This window comes from Schistosoma haematobium, chromosome 1 (assembly GCF_000699445.3).
Source record: "Schistosoma haematobium chromosome 1, whole genome shotgun sequence".
Lineage (NCBI taxonomy): Eukaryota > Metazoa > Platyhelminthes > Trematoda > Strigeidida > Schistosomatidae > Schistosoma > Schistosoma haematobium.
The window spans coordinates 83,655,276-83,675,318 of record NC_067196.1 but is presented as its reverse complement, the minus strand read 5'-3'; the positions used below and the strand labels follow the sequence as shown (position 1 = coordinate 83,675,318).

At 33.2% G+C, this 20,043-nt stretch overlaps 1 protein-coding gene across 1 annotated transcript in view; it reads right to left on the bottom strand.

Annotated features, from left to right (window-relative positions):
- Window positions 1-6,405: 6,405 nt before the first annotated feature.
- The window catches only part of PCDH9 (Protocadherin-9), a 90,272-nt gene continuing 76,634 nt past the window's right edge, over window positions 6,406-20,043 (bottom strand). Inside the window, exons 11-13 of the mRNA XM_051209878.1 lie at window positions 12,105-12,235; window positions 11,866-12,065; window positions 6,406-7,670 (exon numbers count right to left, since the gene is read on the bottom strand). Coding sequence (XP_051075349.1) covers window positions 7,023-7,670; window positions 11,866-12,065; window positions 12,105-12,235 — 979 coding nt within the window. The 3' untranslated portion in view covers window positions 6,406-7,022. The remainder of the gene's footprint in view (window positions 7,671-11,865; window positions 12,066-12,104; window positions 12,236-20,043) is intronic.

Below are 20,043 nucleotides of genomic sequence, written 5' to 3'. Positions count from 1 at the left end.
AATTTATTATTCTCAAAATTGGGTTACTAACATTTTTGTATATTTTCCAACGTGCCTACTGTTATTTTGTCACTAAATTTCCTGGATTGGTTGAAGTTAGTTATTAACACCGTTGGATGCCGGTCGGCTCAGTGGTCTAGAGGTCAGGTGCTCGAGAGAGAGTTTGATAGGTCCTGAGTTCGAATCTCACGAGGCGGGATCGTCAATGCACACTGTTGAGGAATCCCACAATAGGTTTTCTATGGTGGTCTAGCTTCAGTTGACTTTCAATCTCAACGATTGAAACTTCTGTTATTCCCAGAAATTTATCCAACTTTAATACTCAGGAATCTATCGCTTCTTACTTGAGTTTATATATGTTAGCCGGTAATAACAACAAAATTCTAAATTCGTTTGAAATTGGACATAACATCATCAAAAATGTAGCAATGAAAGATGTCGTCATTCTGACAATTCGCAAAGTTACTTAAACGAAGTACACTTTCAAGTAAGTGAATGCCTTGTGATAATCAATCTGTATTACAATGAAATTGAAAGTTTTAATATTATTAGTATACTAATCCAAATGGAAATTCCTACTATCATGAAATGGTGGAGAAGTCAGCATCAAGATGTATTTTTTTATCCTAATTTTTTCCTTATTCACACTTTAAGTGAATGACCATACAGTCAATATATCAAGGAGAAATAAATTCTTTCTTGAATCAATCATATTATTCATGGAGTTAGAATTTTGGCAATACTATGTGAAGGAAGTATTAGTGTAATGATATTAGAATGTTCACACTTAACAAAATTGTACTACTACTCAACCACTTTGTAGTGTATGCTACTGATGTCAACAGATATAAGTATTATGTATTATCAATCGAAAGTGAAAGGCCTGGAGGCAGAAGGTTATAAAGATCGAAGAAACGAGAACGAGAACAAAGAATGATTGATGTGGAAACGAAGGAACAATGAAGTCTAGGATGATTGATTGACATTTTACAATTAAAGTATTTACTGTGTGCTCCCGAGATTTTATTAAGACGTTCTGTAATTTTTGATTGCCTTTAATTGTATTCTCGTTCACTAAAACCTTATTCAATGTTTAATTTACTGTTTAACTAAAACTCAAACAAAACTTTCCATGCTGAGAAATTATCATTATTATTATTGTCTACTTAGAATGTTTATAAATAGTTTAACATTTCAAACTGGACATTCCTATTAGATTCATTTATCAGGAAGGTACAAGTATTTATAAATAGTTGTCTACGCAAGATACTCAAAATCCATTGGCCAAATACCGTCAGCAACAGCCTACAATGGGACAGAACAAACCAACTTCCAGCTGAAGAGCAAATAAGAAATGACGTTGGAAGTGGATATGACATGCATCACGGAAATCATCAAACTGTATCACGAGGCAAGCCCTAACTTGGAATCCTGAAGGGCAGCCGAAAAAAGAATGCCAAAGAACACATTACGTCAGGAAATAGAAGCCGATATGAAAAGAATGAATAACAACTGGAAAGAGCTGGGAAGGATTGTTCATGACAGGACTGGATGGAGAATGCTGGTGGGCGGCTCCTGGACTAGGAGTAACAGGAGTAAGTAAGTAAAGTAATCTTTATTTATGAGTTTTCATTGTATTGTATAATATCTGGTAAAGAGATTTAGCAAAAATTATATTTCGTATATTTCTACGATCTATAGTGAAATTTTTCAAAAGTCTATTGTAGTAAATGAGAACACAAGTGGGGGAAATCGATTGTATTTAAACACAAAATTATAGAACAGCCTATTGTAATCTGAGAACCATACAGTAAATACTTCATTTGCAAAATGCAAATCAATAATCCCAGACTTCATTGTTCTTTCGTTTCCACATCAATCATTCTCCGTTTCCGTCCTCATTTCTTCGATCTTTCTAACTTTCTGCCTCCAGCGATTTCACTTTCGGTTGATGATACATACTACTTATATCTGTCGACATCAGTAGCACACACCACACTATATTTATTAAAAACATGAAATCGTTTTACAAATAAAGACACATATAAACTATAAATTGCATAGTTAAAAAAAGAATAGATTTTTATAAGCTATTAGTGAACAAGTTTTTCGAACAATGAAGAGGATAGTAGTATGTAACGAAAAAAGAAAAGTAAGATAGTTTGGTAACTGGGATATGTAATAATAATTCTCATGTTGTGTAGATAAACAACTTTCACTTCTGATCTTCTATAAATGATCAAGTCAATGTTGGAGATGTTAGATCTCCAGAACTCTCTTGTTAAATACCTTATTTTTTGTAATTCTGTTTAAAAAATTTGAATTTCTTGTTTTCGCGTCAAAAGCGCACATTTTCACCTTCATGTCATATTTCCCACTTGGTAGGAACTTAAATGTTATTGGTTAGTTATCTCTTTTTAGTATGCTATTATGTGCTGTTTTCCAAAGATATTTTTATGCTGTATATATACGCTTGATTTGTGCTCATTTTTTATTGTTTGTGCTTCTGGCTGCTTGTGGAATATATTTTCCTCTTCCGAGCTTGGACTTCTCTCTCTAGTTAATGTGGCTGGGACGCATCAGAATAGCTAACTTATTGGTTATTGTGTCACAGAGTCTTCATTCCGTTCTCAGATTTGGTGAATTTATAATCTCTTCAAACATAGCAGATAAACACGATTAGCTTAAATGAAACTGGGACAATTTTATCGTAATGTGTAAAAAGAAAGAGACTTTTGTTTTACCGTTCTTACTAATTTTTCACTTTTGATATGGTTTTCAAATTACATTTTTCTAAAGAGGTACTTGACTACTTTAAATGTTTATTTACTACTCAAATATACCAGTTATTTTGTATTCTTCAAAATAGAATAGATCATTAGTTGACCTTAGTTCTTTACTAAAATCATCTATGAAGTATACACAATCTTCATAAAGCCATCTCAAATTATATATTGATTAAAATGACATAGATACCAGAACAATTATTCATATTATTCAATATGTTTATGGAAAGTTTATCGAATGATAGTTTGAGCAAATATTGTAAACTGAATATTCTTTTGACAGAAGTGTTGTTGGCACTAGTTGAAATGATAAAAAAAAACAGATTATTATTCGTGTCAATAAATGTCTTTCTAATAATTATAGATAGGCACGCCTCAGTTGTGTAAATGATGAACGAGAACGTGCTATATGAAGTATACTGTATTTATGCTGTACATCAATTATCCTTGTAACCAATATTATATAAATTTTAACGGTGTTTGAAATCAGAAGGCAATAAGAAGTGGCGACTACAGTTTATTAGCGACTAGCACAGATCACAAAGCTATAAGCACATCAAGTGAATTTGAAGCAGAGAGGCAAATATGTATATATAGTCAATTTGCATAAGAATGCAGCACGGCAAAGCAAAAGCGGTGAGACTAAAATCTATGGACTACCTTTAAGCGATGCTAAAGTGACCTTGATAATGCCCATATGCTTACTGGGGCTAAATGAGGGTTGTAAACCAGTGTGAGGAATTCGAATTATGATTTACAGTTGATAGTTAGGGTTAGGAATTAGGTTTATGGTTTTCATCATGAACTGACATCAGTTATAACGCCAAAAGGCTACTTACGCAGATAAGTGAATGAATTTCGCGTCAAAATCCAAAATCTGTTATCCTAAGTCTGATTGGTTCGTCCATAAATTATAGTCTCGCCGCAAAAGCTAATAAGGGGATTTGAGTATATATGTAGCTCGTTATATTAGCAGGAGCAGTAGCGATCTGAAACAACAACACAAAAGTCAGGACCGGTAAATGCCTCAGAAGTAAGAACGCGGCGTACTGGCCCAACAGATATATTTTTTAAAATTGAAAGACGCGGTTCGAGTACAAAAAGGGAAACTGATCACAAAATAGTTTTACACATTGTTCTGAAGGTTCAGCTTACGTAGGGCTTGTTCCTCTTCTTCCAGTACGTTTACTCTTTGCTGTTCTGCAATAAGGAAAACAAACTTACGTTAGTAACGTCACATGTAATGATTTTTAATACCGTTGCATATATATATATATATATATATATATATGGGAAGGAGAATGAAACATCGAGTGACATTTAAGCGATCAATATTTTAGCTAGAGTCTGTCATGTAATCTAATGATCATGATCATGATCAAAGAAATGTGCGAATTCTTACTGTTCAAATAACATTGTCTGTTAAGTAAGTTAATAAAAGTGCTTAACCAAATTTAACTATAATCGAAATTGGTTGTAGGATAATTGCTACATATGTACAGTTAATTACTATCGTTTTATGATTAATACAAATATAGTTAAATGATTCATTGTCTATAAAACTGTTTACTTACTTGCTTGTAGTGAGTGCTACTTATATTGATATAAGTAGTATATGACGTGAGTCAGGAATGTAATGTCTGGCAGCAGATGATGGGGAAGATCAAGAAAGGAAGAGCGGGAATAGAAAGCAATTAGTACGGAAATGCAAGAACAATGAAGTTCGAGACAATTATTGAACATTTTGCAAATTAATTATTATAGTATGGTTTTTCTATTTTACCAAGTAACTCTGTAATTTTTTGTTTAGTGCAGTTCGATTGTTCCCACCGGTGCTCTTGTTCACTACATACCTACTTACTTTAAGCGAAAGCTTCTCTGTTTGTTTAAATGTTTTACAATTCAGATTAGTTTAAATAATTTTGTTAACATTGATGAAGGTCTAATAATTAAAAAAATAAATGTTTTTAATATTAAATTACATTCTTTTTCCCGCTATAATAACGTAATCATATTCTGAAGGCGCCAGTAGTTGTATATTTTATTTTCAAGTGATTGACAGATTCAGTTTAATTAAATATACACAATACTTTGGTCCAGTGTCAGTATATCACGTTGTTTCTATGCAACTTACATCTAGCTTACTTTAATTTTCGTGATATAATTGATCAGATATATAAGTGATTATAATAACGTAATTGATTTTTGTCGTTCATTGATAACACTTTTATTGTAACTCATGGAAAGAGAATTTAACTCTGGATGCATTAAAATTTCATGTGAAATAGTGTGTGATTATAAGACTCAAGAATTTCTGATCATGATTTTACAATTGATATCATAATGAAATGAAAATAGTTTGCTTAAACAATAGATTTAGACAAGTTAGCTTACAACTAACTTAACCTCCTTCATGCTTACTCTCACTCTTTTTCTTTCTTCTGGTGGTTGACTAGATTATGAAGGCCTCTTTATCTGAGGCGAAGCACGGAATACAATCAACAGATTGGGTGCAACTACATGATTTGAACTTTGCAGATGACCTGACCCTTTCACCCCGTACACATCAACAAATACAGGTGAGGACAACTATTGTAGCAGAAGCCTCTGGATCAGTAGACCTCAACATACAAAAGGGAAAACCAACATCCTCAAATACAACACAAAGAAAACCAACACAATCACACTTGATGGAGAAACTCTGAAAGAGGTGGAAACTTTCGCATAATGGGTCAGAATCATTGATGAACATGAACGATCAGATGCTGATGTTAATGCACTGGTTACAAAAGCAAGGGTAACATTTCCACAACTGAAGAACCTAAGGAACTCAAAACAACTGTCTACAAACCAACATCAAATTCAGAATCTTCAGTACGAGCATCAAGACAGTCCTACTGTACGGAGCTGAAAAATGGAGAACTACCACAACCATCATCAAATTAGTGCAAGTATTCATAAACGATTGTCTGCTCAAGATTCTGAATGTCCGTCGACTGAATACCGTCAGCAACAACCTACTGTGGGAAAGAAAAAACCAGGTTCCAGGTGAGGAAGAAACTAGGACTAACTTGGAATCGTGAATGGAAACGGATAAGAGGAAGACCAAAAAGCACACTGCGTCAGGGATCGGAAGCAGATATGAAAAGGATGACTAGAAATTGGAAAGAAATGAAAGGGATAGTGAAGGCAGAATCGGATGGAGAATACTGGTAAGCGGCCTATGCTCTTACACGTGGGGTAACAAACGATAGTAAATAAGTAAGTATTATTTACAATAGTCTATGAATGTAGAAATCATGCATAAGTTACTAGTGTTTGATTGCTTATACATTCTGAGCATTGTTTCCTTGCTGTTTAACTAACTAGAGATTTTAAATTGATTGGTGTAGCTATGAACGATACTCCACTGAAGTGAATTTGACAGATGGTACAAATTAATATCCCCTCACTACCCTGATATACAATAACAGAAAACACTACAATAGACTGGCAAAATGTAAAGGATGATCAAACCATGTCAAAGGATTAGTTCTCGGAGTCACAGACTGGTAGTTTCAGTAGTATCAGTAATAGAGTCATAACACTTATTTGACCACCTTGAGCGACGTGATATTATCTACTGTTGCCAAAGGTATATGTATCGCTAATATTTATTTTATTTTAAATTGTAATGGCGCTTTATAATTCTCATTTCCTGATTTTATATCATTTTGCTTCGATTTACTACTACTAACAATACTACTGATTATACTATTGCTAATTGGACTCCACTAATTTTTATTCCATGAATTCTCTTTGACTGACCCTGTGCATATTAACAGCACTTTTCACAAATTGTGATCATTATCATCATCATCAATAATTTTTTGATTGAGATAATGAATCAAATGATGTTAGATCATCATTGAAAACCTGGAAGCACTGGACGAACGTTTCGTCCTGTTTTGAAACTCTTCAGAAGATCTCATCCGCGATCCCGATCATGGGATTCGAATAATAAACAAATAATTTATCTAAATCGCTTCAAAATAATCTATATATATATTTTTTTGTATAAATTATAATTCACAACAAATGTATAATTTCATTTATCAAATCAAGTTTCTCTCAATGTACAAATCAGTAAATTAAAAAAAAAGAAAATTAACGAGATCAAATGAAGCTAATAGAAGAGGTCAAAGAAGCTGAACCATACACAAATACATACATCAAATAAAAAAAGGATGCACATCGTTAAAGTGTTGTAAAACTAGTCATTAATTCATTTTGTGAATTTGGCATTATTTCATTGAATGTTTGTAAATAATACTGTCGAGATGAATCAGTTATGGTTTTATCAGATTTATTTAATTGTTCTACAGGAATATGACGAAGAATTGAATGTGGCATATAATGAGTTGATTGTGTATTGAATGATGGTGATACAGTTGAAAGTTGAATCAATTCTGAATTTTGTTGATTCTGTCGTTGTTGTAATTGTGATTGATGTGTTTGTTCTACTACTTGATGTTGATTATATGCTTGATTTCTTCTTTCAATTAATTGTTTTCTATGCTCATTTAATCTTCGACTTTGATAAAAAGTGATCATTATAACAAGAATTAAAAAACAGACAAATAAACCAATAGCTGTTACTAATCCAAGTAGTACACCGATTCCAGTTAATTCATTTTCTACTGGTGTGTCGAAATCTAATTCATTTGATATAGATTGACTTTTAGTATAGTCAGGATGATTGTTTAATGATTTGTGTCGAACTGAATGTTTTATTATTAAAGGATTTGGTGAATCTTTTGAATCACTAGGTGGGTAAAATGGTGGAGTAAATAGAATTCTTAAAATGGTAGAAGATTTCAATGGTGGTTCCCCATTGTCTGTTACCTGCAAGTTAAGGAAAACACATATTTTAAAAAGGAGATGTTTGGATCATAATTAAGTTGCAGTTTTTAATATGTCAATGAAAGTAAGTCGTGATTGACTAATGACGGACATATTCTACTACATTTCAACATAAGAGACGATTTTATACGTAAAATGTACTTCAGTTTACTTACACTTTGACTCCATTTGTCAATAATAATGAAGATACAGATCATGCAACTAATAAATGATCGAAATTAGTAAAGTAATAGTGAATTATAACGAAAAGAGCAGCAAAATCCCACCTAAGGCCTCCTATTGGCGCTGCTGAATAGTGGGGACAACCCTGCTAGTCAACTTAGGCGGTCGCAGAGATCGAACCGATCTGATCAATCTTGAGTTCTATACTCGGGGCTCACTTTACCATCCGGGCTACCCGATGTGTATGCTTATGTATGAGAATTGCAGTTCTCGGATTTATGTGGTTCAAGTATGTATGGCATATACAAAGGTTACGTATCCAGTATCGTACAAAGGGAAGACTGAGCTTCAAAAATATCTGCTCCACGTCTAGTAAAATCAGCGTCCTATCTGTCAGGTCAAAGACATAATAAAAGGAAGTGGTAGCAAGTACTAGGGCGAGGCGACCGACAACCTCTCCTGAGAGAGTGCTTATGCTTATGTGTGTGCCAGAAAATACTGAGGCGGTAGCCATGGCGCGAATAATGTGCCTATAGTGTGTAAGAATCAGTCTGGTGTAGCAAATAAGTTTTCTTTCGGAGCGGTGAACATCTACGCTCCCAAATGTGTGAATATACCTACGTGTATGCCATGGGATGCATGGGGTAAAACTGGTGTGTGCTACTTATATTAATATAAGTAGTATATAACGCGAGTTAAAAGAACGTAATGTCTGGCAGCAGAAGATGGGGAAGATCAAAAAAGGAAGAGTGAGAACACAATGGAATTTGTAAGAAGTCGCATGAACAATGAAATGTGAGACAATGGATTGACGTGTGCAACGGCAACAGTCCGGTTTGATATGATGGAATGATATTTTGCAAATTAACAATTTACCATATGCTTTTTCTATTTTACCAAGTAACTCTGTAACGTTAGTCTACGACCTCCAATAAATTGTATTCACGTGGTTCGACTATTAGGCCTTCCCAGAAGTCTTCACCAGATGTTTGTGGCTGGAACACCCACAATAATAATGTTGAGTAGTAAAACAATCAGTTATTTCAGAACCAGGAATAGGTTCGAAACTAGAGGGTTAGTGATTGGACAATCTACTTATCATTGATAAATGAATTATTGTGGATAATGATGATCTAAATATACAATTACCAAACAAAAAATCTTGATAAGATGACGAAAATTGAAACCAATGATAATTGATAAAATCATTCACCAGGATCTTTTCAGACAGTGAAGTATTAAATATAATATGAATGTCTTATTGCTAGTCAGAATCTCTATTACCTTTCACTATATACGAATAGATTTTCAACGTAATCAAAATAATGTTGTGATATTGAATAACTGACCTTGAATATTTTACTTCTATTTATCGATAAACACATGAACTAGGAAATATGAAGGTAAAACATTCTAAAAAAACAACTTGCTTTCACTTCCAATTATCATACTGAATGCTTTTTAATACTTTATATTTCTTAGATTTACAGACTACTGTACATTATACAATTAACTTTTGTCCCAACTTGATGTAAATAGAGAAACAAGAAGCCTTGAAAAACTACGGAAGCTATTTTAGGGACGTTATTTCATTTAATTCAAAGCTTGTAAAACATGAACAATTACTTTTTGTCCCTAGTCTATTCTAAAGATCATAAACTTTCGTTTGATGTATTATTCACCCCTTTTTGTTCCAAAGCTATTGTAATTTAAATGTAATATTTTGTAATTTCACAGGTTGAAATCATGAATCGATTGAAGCTAGACCACCATGGAAAACCTGGAAGCACTGGACGGCCGTTTCGTCCTGGTATGGGACTCCTCATCAGTGCGTGAAGGTCTTAGACAAGTTATCCTCTGCATAAAAGTTGGTAGACAAATCAAGGACGTAACACAACTATTTGAAGATTTCTTCTGTTTAATCAATTTAAATTAGAACTTAAATATGAATACAATTTACTAATCCGACTACTAATAAGATAATGATAATTATAGATAATAATTAAAGAATCTCCACAGATATGACAGTTTGGTGACTGTTTCACTGTGATATATCAGTTACTCATTGTACATGTTTATAACTAAGATTATTATCTTAATATTAAAAACGTCATCCATAAACTAAGTGTAACTTTGAGCATATTAATCATTGTTTGAGTTTTATCATGTATTTGATTTTGTTCAGTGTTATTTGAAATAGGGGAGTGAATATTAGTAAATGATATTACGAAACTAAAAACTGGATGTACAGTAGTAGTTGAGGAAAATTTTAGATAAATATCTTAAGAATAAAACTGATATATCAGTTGCTTAATACAATTCAAATATTTTGATGAAGTTTTGTTCTTTGAGCTGTATGGTTTGGTTGTGGAGCTTTCGTCTTTCTTCTGAACGACATCATCAGCACAAACTTCAGATAGAACAGAAATGTTCGAATTTCTCCATATACGTTTCACAGCTTGTTCTGTACAACTCGATCTTGATTGGCTGTTATTGACCTTAAATTTGTCATTGTTTACTTCTTTGTTTTGGTTGTGTTTTCCATTGGTTTGATTTTTGTTCCAATATTTATGCATATGCACAAACTCGAACACTTCACTTTTATCTGAAGTTTGTGCTGATGATGTCGTTCAGAAGAACGATGAAAGCTCCACGACTGAACCATCCAGCTCAGAGCACAAAACTCCATCAAAATCATCCACCTGGGCTACAAATCTTCTCCATCATCTAACAATTCAAATATCAATAGAATCATGTTCGTTATCAAGAAGTAATTGGTCAGAATTATTGAGAAAATTTATTTTAATTGTTATTGAAATTATAAACTTTAATAAGTAGAAATACGATCTCTTAGAACAGTTAGTTACTCATACGAGGGTGTATGTTACATATATTGACAGATATAAATAGTATGTTACACCAATTGGAAGTGAAATGTATGCTAACAGAAGATTGAGAAGCAAGATTATAATTTATGGACGACCTTTGAACGAATCTTGCATCAACTTGAGGAATATTGGCCAATCAGAAAACAGTTAGTATACAGTAAAAACATATTATAAAATACCAAAGAATTAAAGTGGATACATTACTTTCACATGGTTCAAAAACTTATCAAGGTTAGAAAGAGGTTCAGAGGTTCTAAAACCGTAATGAATACAGTAGAGCAAATAATCCATATGGCTCCATAATTATCGGCTTCTGGAGAAATGATAAAATCGTAAAAACTCATTCAGCCTCGAACATATAGCTTCAATATTGTGTGTGTGTACTCCGGTTTTCGTGTCCAAAAATGCTGTTTGTGGATAAAGACACGATGCACATAACCAAGTCTATGCAGCTATCTGTACGCTCTCCAATCATCCGTATATATTATAGTACCCGGTAGCAGCCAGTATTACTGGTGCTCTTATTATCCAGCTCACAACATAATTTGCCATAATTTTCCATAATTTGTCATAATTTGCCTTAGCCTTATTCTGGATCAAGCGAAAATCACTATTTTAGCAGATTTCTTCCTCCAACACATATTAAATCGAAAAACAACATCATCATGGTAGTCTTCACAAGGTCCACAAGTCAGTTGATTACCTTAATCACAAACAAAGCAACTTTTTAATAGTCCTATTTATTGTAGTCGTTCAATTATCACGTCTTCTCTAAAATTCACCGTGAATCAATCGTACATAATCCTCAAGTACTGAAATTGGCGCCATGACCTTGAAATCCCTGAAGCGCTTCTGATTGGCTCGTTCATAAATTCTAGTCTTACCGATTGAAAATATTCAATTGAAAAGAACAGAATAGGGAAGCTAAAACTAAATTTTATTAACAACAAAACTGAAAGAATACTGAAGCATCTAAACGAAAATGATATAGTTGATATATGATTTTCACATGTTTACTAAATTACTACGATACTACTTAATTCATTATAAATACTAGTTCATATCCAAAAATCTACTTGTTCAAAAAAAAAGAAACTATTCACAATCTTAAGAATAATGATACTTACTGTAACAATTAAACTATATGCCATTTGACTTTCATATAATTTATTCTTCAATTCATTTTGTTTAAAAGTTGTTTTATTTATTCCATGAATAGATTGATTTCGACGTTTCATTTCCATTTCATGAATAGATGATGATCTACTATGTATATTAAGTAAATTAAAATCTTTAAAGTTTTCATTTTCTTTGAGTCTTAATGTATCTATATTATAATCTAATGAACGTTTTAATATAATATCACCAGTTATAGGATCTAATTCAAATAAGGATTGTATATCTGTATGCTCATTTGGTTTAATTCCATATGTTATACGACCATTTTCTGCTGAATCTATATCAATAGCATATAGTTTTGCAATATAAGTTCCAGGCCTATATCACAGTGATAAATTAAAAAAAAGAGGAACATAAAAGCTTATTTTTAAGCATAAATAATGAAATATGGAAGTATTTACTGTTTTTGTGGAACCTTCATAATTAAAGCAAAAGAGAAAAGTATGAAAACTTCATTTACAAAGTTTATTCATGTTTAATTCACTTGGTATTGTTTTACTTGAATCTTCCCATTGATATTTAGGACTGAAATTGATCAGTCTTTTATTGGCATATGTGCATACTGTGTGTATTGCCTCGATATTGCCTTAATTTACAAGCATTATAAGCGGAGATGGATAGTGGCCAACGCGATGGCGTTTGAAGCGAATGGTACTGGGTTTGAGTCCCAGAGTGAACATCAAATCTGAGATGTAGGTACATCCAGCTGATGAGTCCCAAATAGGACGAAACGTGCGTCCTGAATTCCACTGCTAGCCACTATCCATTTTCTGTTTATTCGTGTTTGTTGATAGTGAATTTCTGAGTATTTAAACAAAGTTTTCACAGATTAACATTTGTCTTAAGTATCAGTAAAAATCGGGGAGCACATTTCATATGTCTAGTTCCAGTTTAGGACGCTCTAGAAGTATAAACTTGATAAGAAACCAGAGACATGCAGGTTTATTGTTGGTAGTCAAAGTTTCCAAATAATACGGAAGTTTATAATACTGATTAGTGGTTAAACCGTATTATGCCAACCATCAGATCTGAAAGTTTTACATCCAAAACCATCTAGTGTAGTAAGTGCACACTGCTTAAAAATGTTGACTTGCAACACATCAGCTGTTTACACTCCTTAGTACTAAATGGCTTCGCATCTAAAGTTAGTCGGTGTCGAAATCTATTTTCAGAATATACGTATCAAAAAAAGTTGCGTGGCTGACTGAATAATAATGGCATTTACTCAAGTTATTTTTAAAAAATCGTTTCTCAGTAACAATATATTGAGTTGATTTATTATTCCAATTCCCTTTGATCTTTTAAATTGAAACCAACTTTTGAATAACACGACATTCGTTTGTTAGGCACAAAATGAAGTTTCACATTTTGATAAAGCTTAACTGATAACAGAAGGCGCAAGTATTTATAAATAGTGGTCCACGCAAGATACTCAATATCCATTAGCCGGATACCATCAGCAACAACCTACTGTGGGAGAGAACAAACGAGCTTCCAACTGAGGAGCAAATTAGGAAATGATGTTATAATAATAATTATATTCTGAAAAATAATAATAATTACAGAATTCACGCCAGTTTACAGGCATGATCAATTTGATATAAGTGGATATGACATACATTACGAAAATCATCAAACTGCATCTCGAGGCAAGCAGTAACTTATAATCTTGAAGGGTAGCGGAAAAGAGGAAGACCAAAGAACACACTACGTCGACAAATAGAAGCAAATGTGAAAATGATGAATAACAACTGGAATGAGTTGTAAAGGATTGTCTATTATTGTCTATGTCTATGGAGAGTGCTGGTGAGAAGCCAATGCTCTTCCAGGAGGAGTAACAGGCAAAAGTAAGTTAACTGATAACAGAATTTAATATCAAATTAACAATGATTTCCTTAATGTTTCTGAAAAGTTTATCGTTCATATTCCGTAGAATCTATAGCTTCGAAACAACATTCAATATAGGTATATCATATAAATTGTTAGTAATAGTCGTATACAAGAACGTATAAAATAAATTCAATAAAGACACTATACACGACCCTGAAAGAAAATGGATGTCCTGAGGAATTTATAAATAAAAACACAGCCGATAAAAGAGAGCATAGAAAATACCTAACCGTGAATAAAAAGCCTCTGTATATACTCTTAAAATTCAGAGGCGACGCACCTAGTGAGATGCTAAGTCTGAAGTTAAGTAGATCAATCCAAAAAACTTTCAATGCAGGTAATCTACAACTGATGTTTTAAATACGCCCAATCACCACTCCGAGGCTGAAAGATAAATTTCCTAGACTAGCCACCTCCTTCTGTAACTATCAATTCAACTGCTCCTGTGGAGCAACTTATATTAGCAGATGTTCTAGGAATTTATATATTCGGGCTCATGGGCACCTTCCAGTGTGGTTAAGCAAAGGTGTAGTCAAAACTGTTAACAGCTCCTTTTTGGCCCATTTATTGCAGACGAGACATACAGCCAACATGGAGCAATCTTTCGCAATAATATATCGTGTTAACAGCAATCTACCTAATTCCGTCAGACTGAGAATCTTACAGACGGCTGAAGCAATTGCTATTCGGATCAAAAAGCCAGAGCTTTGCATCCAAAAGAAATATGTTCAGCCGCTTCTCTTACCCTGACCAACTTCGGGATCAACTAGTTAACAATCAATTTTACAATGTGGTGAAGTAATTTGATTAATGTTCATTTTATGTCCCAAAATTATCTTATTATTATTATCTTTACCATTGTTATTATCATCTTTATCATTATTATTATTATTATTACACTTGATAAACTTTTGGAGAAATTTATTCAACATCCACCCTTATCTACTATATCTACATATTACGTAATTTCTGATTTTGAATCCATTATTCTCTCTCTCTCTCAGTCCATGTTGACCATATTTATTCTGATCATTTATCTTACAATTTCATTTCAGGAGGGGTATTGTGGAGATTGTAGTAGTTTCAGTAGTTGAGGTCGTGAGTCAAGTGATGCTAGACCACCATGGAAAACTTGAAAGCACTGGACGGCCGTTTCGTCCTGGTATGGGACTCTTCAGCAGTGCGCATCCACGAACCCCCCTTGCGGGATTCGAACGTAGGACCTATCTGATACTAATCAACATATGCTCACTAATGGCTGGCTTCAAGATAAATATCCTGGAGTTCTAATGAGAAACCGTGACCAGTGAAGTTCAACTGGGTCTGTTTTAAGATAGTAAATCATTGATGACAATGGTGGATGTGTCGCTCAATTTCGTGTATTAGTTGAAGTTAGACATTAACACCATTGGATGTCGGCCGGTTCGGTGGTCTAGTGGTTGGACGCTCGCACGTGAGAGGTTCTGTGTTCGAATCCCGTGAAGTGGGTTCGTGTATACACACTGGCTAAGAGTTCCACAGTAGAACGAAACGGACGTCCAGTGCTTCCAGATTTTCCACGGTGATCTAGCTTCAATTGACTCATGATCTCAACTCATGTTATATATATACTAATGAATGTAATTCAAAGACATTTATATTACATTACATTGACACCATGCAGTTAATTTACTTGTAAATCTATATATTAATGAGAAAACAAACAAACAATGAAACATTCTAACAAACTATGATAAATGTTTTATCTCTCTTTTTACATACGAAAAAGCAATGTTAAAACATACTTTCAGTTAATTAATTATCCCATAACTTCCATATTTTTTTTAAAAAAAAAGGGAAAGGTATTAAGGTTCACTTGTTAACTGACATAAATCATAAAATATAATATTTACATCTTTTTTTTTTTTGAATTTTCATGTTTCCTCTTTTTGAGAGAAGAAACTAAACAGAACTTGACAAATAGCTAATTATAATTAAATTAATTTTTAATAGTCATTATTTCTTTACTTCACTTTTTTTTCTTTACAAGTAAACCAACGTGTAATTACTTTTGTGGGTTCTTTATTTTATGTTAAAAATATAATTTTAAATGGTATAGTTAAGAAGAAAATAAATACTGTAGTCATACAAGAGTTAAGTATCTAAGTAATTAAAGGATATTGTTTTTAAAAAAGATAATGAACCTAAATTTGTAATCAAGTTCAATAAACATCTAGAAATATCAGATTTTATTCAATCGTAAATCATTGCAACTTGTAAGAATGTTCTCATTAGACGTCACTTCTCTTTTCACAAATGTTCCTCTCACAGAAACCATTTGCTTTTTATGTGACTATATTGAAAATAATAATCTTGATATGCGTATCCCGATACATTACCTTAAAGAACTACTTCTAAGATGTACGCTCAACGTGCAATTTAGATTTAATGATATTTTCTATAAACAAATAGATGGAGTTGCAATGGGCTCTCCATTGGGTCCTCTCCTGGCTGATTGTTTTATGGCGAACCTAGAAAATTCGGTACTTCGACCAATAATTGAAAGATTTCATTTATATAAAAGATATATGGATGACACTTTCATTATTTGCGAAGAAGACAGTGACCTCAATGATATTTTGAATATTTTCAATAACTGTCACCCATCAATCCAATTCACCTTAGAAGCAGAGACAAACAACGAATTTCATTTTCTTGATATCCATTTAAAAAGAATGCCTGACGGTTTATTACAGAGATCGATATACAGAAAACCCACTTGGAATGGACAATACACGAACTTCCACAGTTGGGTTCCATTAATTAGAAAAAGGAACTTAATTCATTCTTTATCCTCAAGGATCAGGCGAATTTGTTCCAACGACACAATAGATGGGGAACTATTTTATCTTCGACAGACCCTCATCAAAAACGGTTATCCACCGAGATTCATCGATAGAAACTTGGTACCTAGACCCCATGATAAAGCATTGACAGTAGAGAAAAAAACTCTATTTATGAATATGGAATTTAAGGGAGATACAGCTGCTGAAATCCTAAATAAACGGATTTCGAAATCAATGAATAAAACATTCCACGCAGCTAAACTTCGAATCATCTTCTCTAGCCGACCTACCATTCTGGGGTGTGTAAAGGACAAACTTTCGCTTTGGGCCACTTAAATGTGTATCTATAAATTTACTTGCTCATGTGGGGCATGTTACATAGGCCGCACAAAGCGATCATTATCCAAACGCATCTCGGAACATTATCCGGCTTGGCTTTTGAAAGGGGAGCGAAAAACAATCACGAGTTCTATACAGGAGCACTTAATCAACTGTGGACATATCGCTCCAAAAGACTCTTCGTTTAAAATAGTTTACAGAGTCAAAGGAACTGGATCGAAGGGGGTTCGAATCAATATTTTATGCACCGCAGAGGCATTGGCAATCCACAAACTAAAGCCTGAACTTTGCGTGCAGAAACGATTTGTCCAGCCTCTTATCCTTCCTTGGCCTTAATGGGTATGTTGCTAGGTTGTTTTTTTTTTCTTTCCTAATGCACTTTTATTATTATCCATATTTTTAAATTACTATTTTGCACTTTAAACCTTAATCATTTATTATTATTACCTTTTACAAGTTTTCTTGATTATCATTCAGTTTATTATCATGACCTTTGTTGTTTTGTCGTTTTTCTTCATATCTGTCAATCTGTCAATTGGACTATTATCTGACCCTTAAATTTTGTTCTTCCTTACCCCTTGATTAGTACGTTAACCTCATTTGTTATTTATTGTCGAATCCATTTTTTTGTGATACAACCCTTTCTATCCTTCTATAGACATACATTTTCCATATAACTATATATACGAATGTACAGCTTAAGTAAATGATTTCGTCGAAAAGAAAATTTTCTTCGCTGAATTCTCTTTTTCTTATGTAAGAATACAATCTAAAATGATTAATAATACAGTTTCAGATAATAATTATAGAAACTGTAATAGTTGAATTCATGAATCGATCTAGGTTAGACTACCAATGAAAACTTGAAAGTACTGGACGGTCGTTTCATCCTAGTGCGCGACTCCTCAGTAGTGCACATACATGATACCGAATGCTAGATTTTTTAAAGTTCTAATGAGAAGCCATGACTAAGGGAGTTTATTCTGTGTCGTGTGTAGACAGTTATCCACCTCAGACAATTGAAGAAGGGTTGGGAAAGATCATAGATCGATTGAAGTTAGACATTAACACCGTTGGATGCCTGCTCAGTGGTATTAATGTTAAGCGTTCACGCTCGAGACCGAAGGTCCTAGGTTCGAGTACTAAGTGCGGAATCGCAGATGTACACTGCTAAGGAGTCTCATACATTAGACGAAACAATTGTCCGGTGTTTCCAGGCTTTCAATGGTGGTCTATCTTATATCGATTAGTGAATTCGACCATTAAAATTACTACATTCTCCACAAATCCCCATTCTGATAATTTTAGAAACGTCTCATTAATTAATCCCATATTAAAATGTTTAAATATGCACTCAGTGTAAACTTCTATATGTACATGTATTACCCCCAAATGCCCCGGTACATCTGAGAGTGAGGAGAGTCCGCTCTTCCTCTCCAAATGCTCTCATATGGCCATGTGCATACAACAACTGCCAAGGAAGTCCTACTCACTGCCTTCTCGTGACAGGAGTGTTGTTTACGAAATTGAGAGGACGAAAGGCAAATATCCAGTACTTTAACCTATTTAGTGGATACAGAGCATCCACCTAGGGGAGTTGGAAAACCCTGATTCCAAACCAATGGTGTACATTAGCTCCAAGATCCTGAGAGAACAAATGGCGTATGAACCAATTATTGGTTACCGGCTACTATGGGACTGAATCGCCTTTGTTCCGCCACTCTCTTGTGAATTACACCTTTAGGTCAAAGGCTCAGGGTACGGTCTCCTAAGAAAACCACCTGTTTCGGTTTGCACACCCAAGTAGCATCACAGTCTTCAAATAAATCGAATGATTTATGTGGTGCATATCTATTTTATGTCTTCTTTTACCAATGTTCATGTGTTTAAATAAAGAAATCAATAAATAACCCAGTAATCAGAGTTTTTCTTCATCTTCGTAAAACATTTAGTACAAATAAACATATCTGTCATGGATTTTCATGAAACATTTTAATTTTTATTGTATATCATCTAATCACCTAGGATATCATTAATGTTTAATTAGAAACATTTGATTGAAGTCATACGATAAGTGTAGTACACTTTAACTAATATACCACAACAAAATGTATAAAAGATTTAAACTATACGATAAATTCTACTATCAATGATAGAAATGAATGTTTACTCTCATTTATGAAAATAACTAATCATTATCAATATATGTTCTAGGATCAATCCATTAGTTGATCATTTTAATAAAAAACAAATTAATGTATCATTTCTTTTTTTCATAAAATGATCACAATAAATGACTTTTTATTTCATTATGAATATTTCGATAATGTAATAAGAAGACGAAGATTATCAGAACTATGTAATGATATATTAGGGCAATACATTTCGAACAATCTGATCAAACATGTAGTTGTTAAGAGCATTTATAAATAAAAATAAAAGGTCAACTAGACTGGAAACGGGGTAAGAAGAGATAAGGATAATGATAAGAGTAATAATAATAATGTGAACACCTACCCTGGTAATATTGACTTATTATCCAGAGTGATTAGGTTTCGAATTGTGTTCAAATTATTATTATTATTATTATTATTACTCTTATTATTATCCTTGTTTCCTCTTACCCTCTATTTCTCGTCTAGTTGACCTTTTATTTTTATATATAAATGTTCTTAACAAGTACGTGTTTGATCAGATTGTTCGAAATGTATTGCGCTAATATATCATCACATAGTTCTGATAATCTTCGTCTTCTTATTACATAATCGAAATTTATCAAAAGGGACTAATTGCTTTAAAATTCATTATGAATGATTTCCGCAAGTCTATATATTCAGTGTACAATACACTACTTATTAAAAATGTATGTACAAATTTTAGTTCAATTTGTACCTTCAGTTTATATATATAGTACCATAGAGATTATTCATAATTGTATTTAACCTTAATTTACCACACATTTGTTAACCTCATTAATTTGTTGTTTTTCTTTCTTTGTAGATACAAATGTACATATATGTAGTTTGGTAATATTTTCTTCTACATCTTGTAACATAAGTTACACCGTCACAA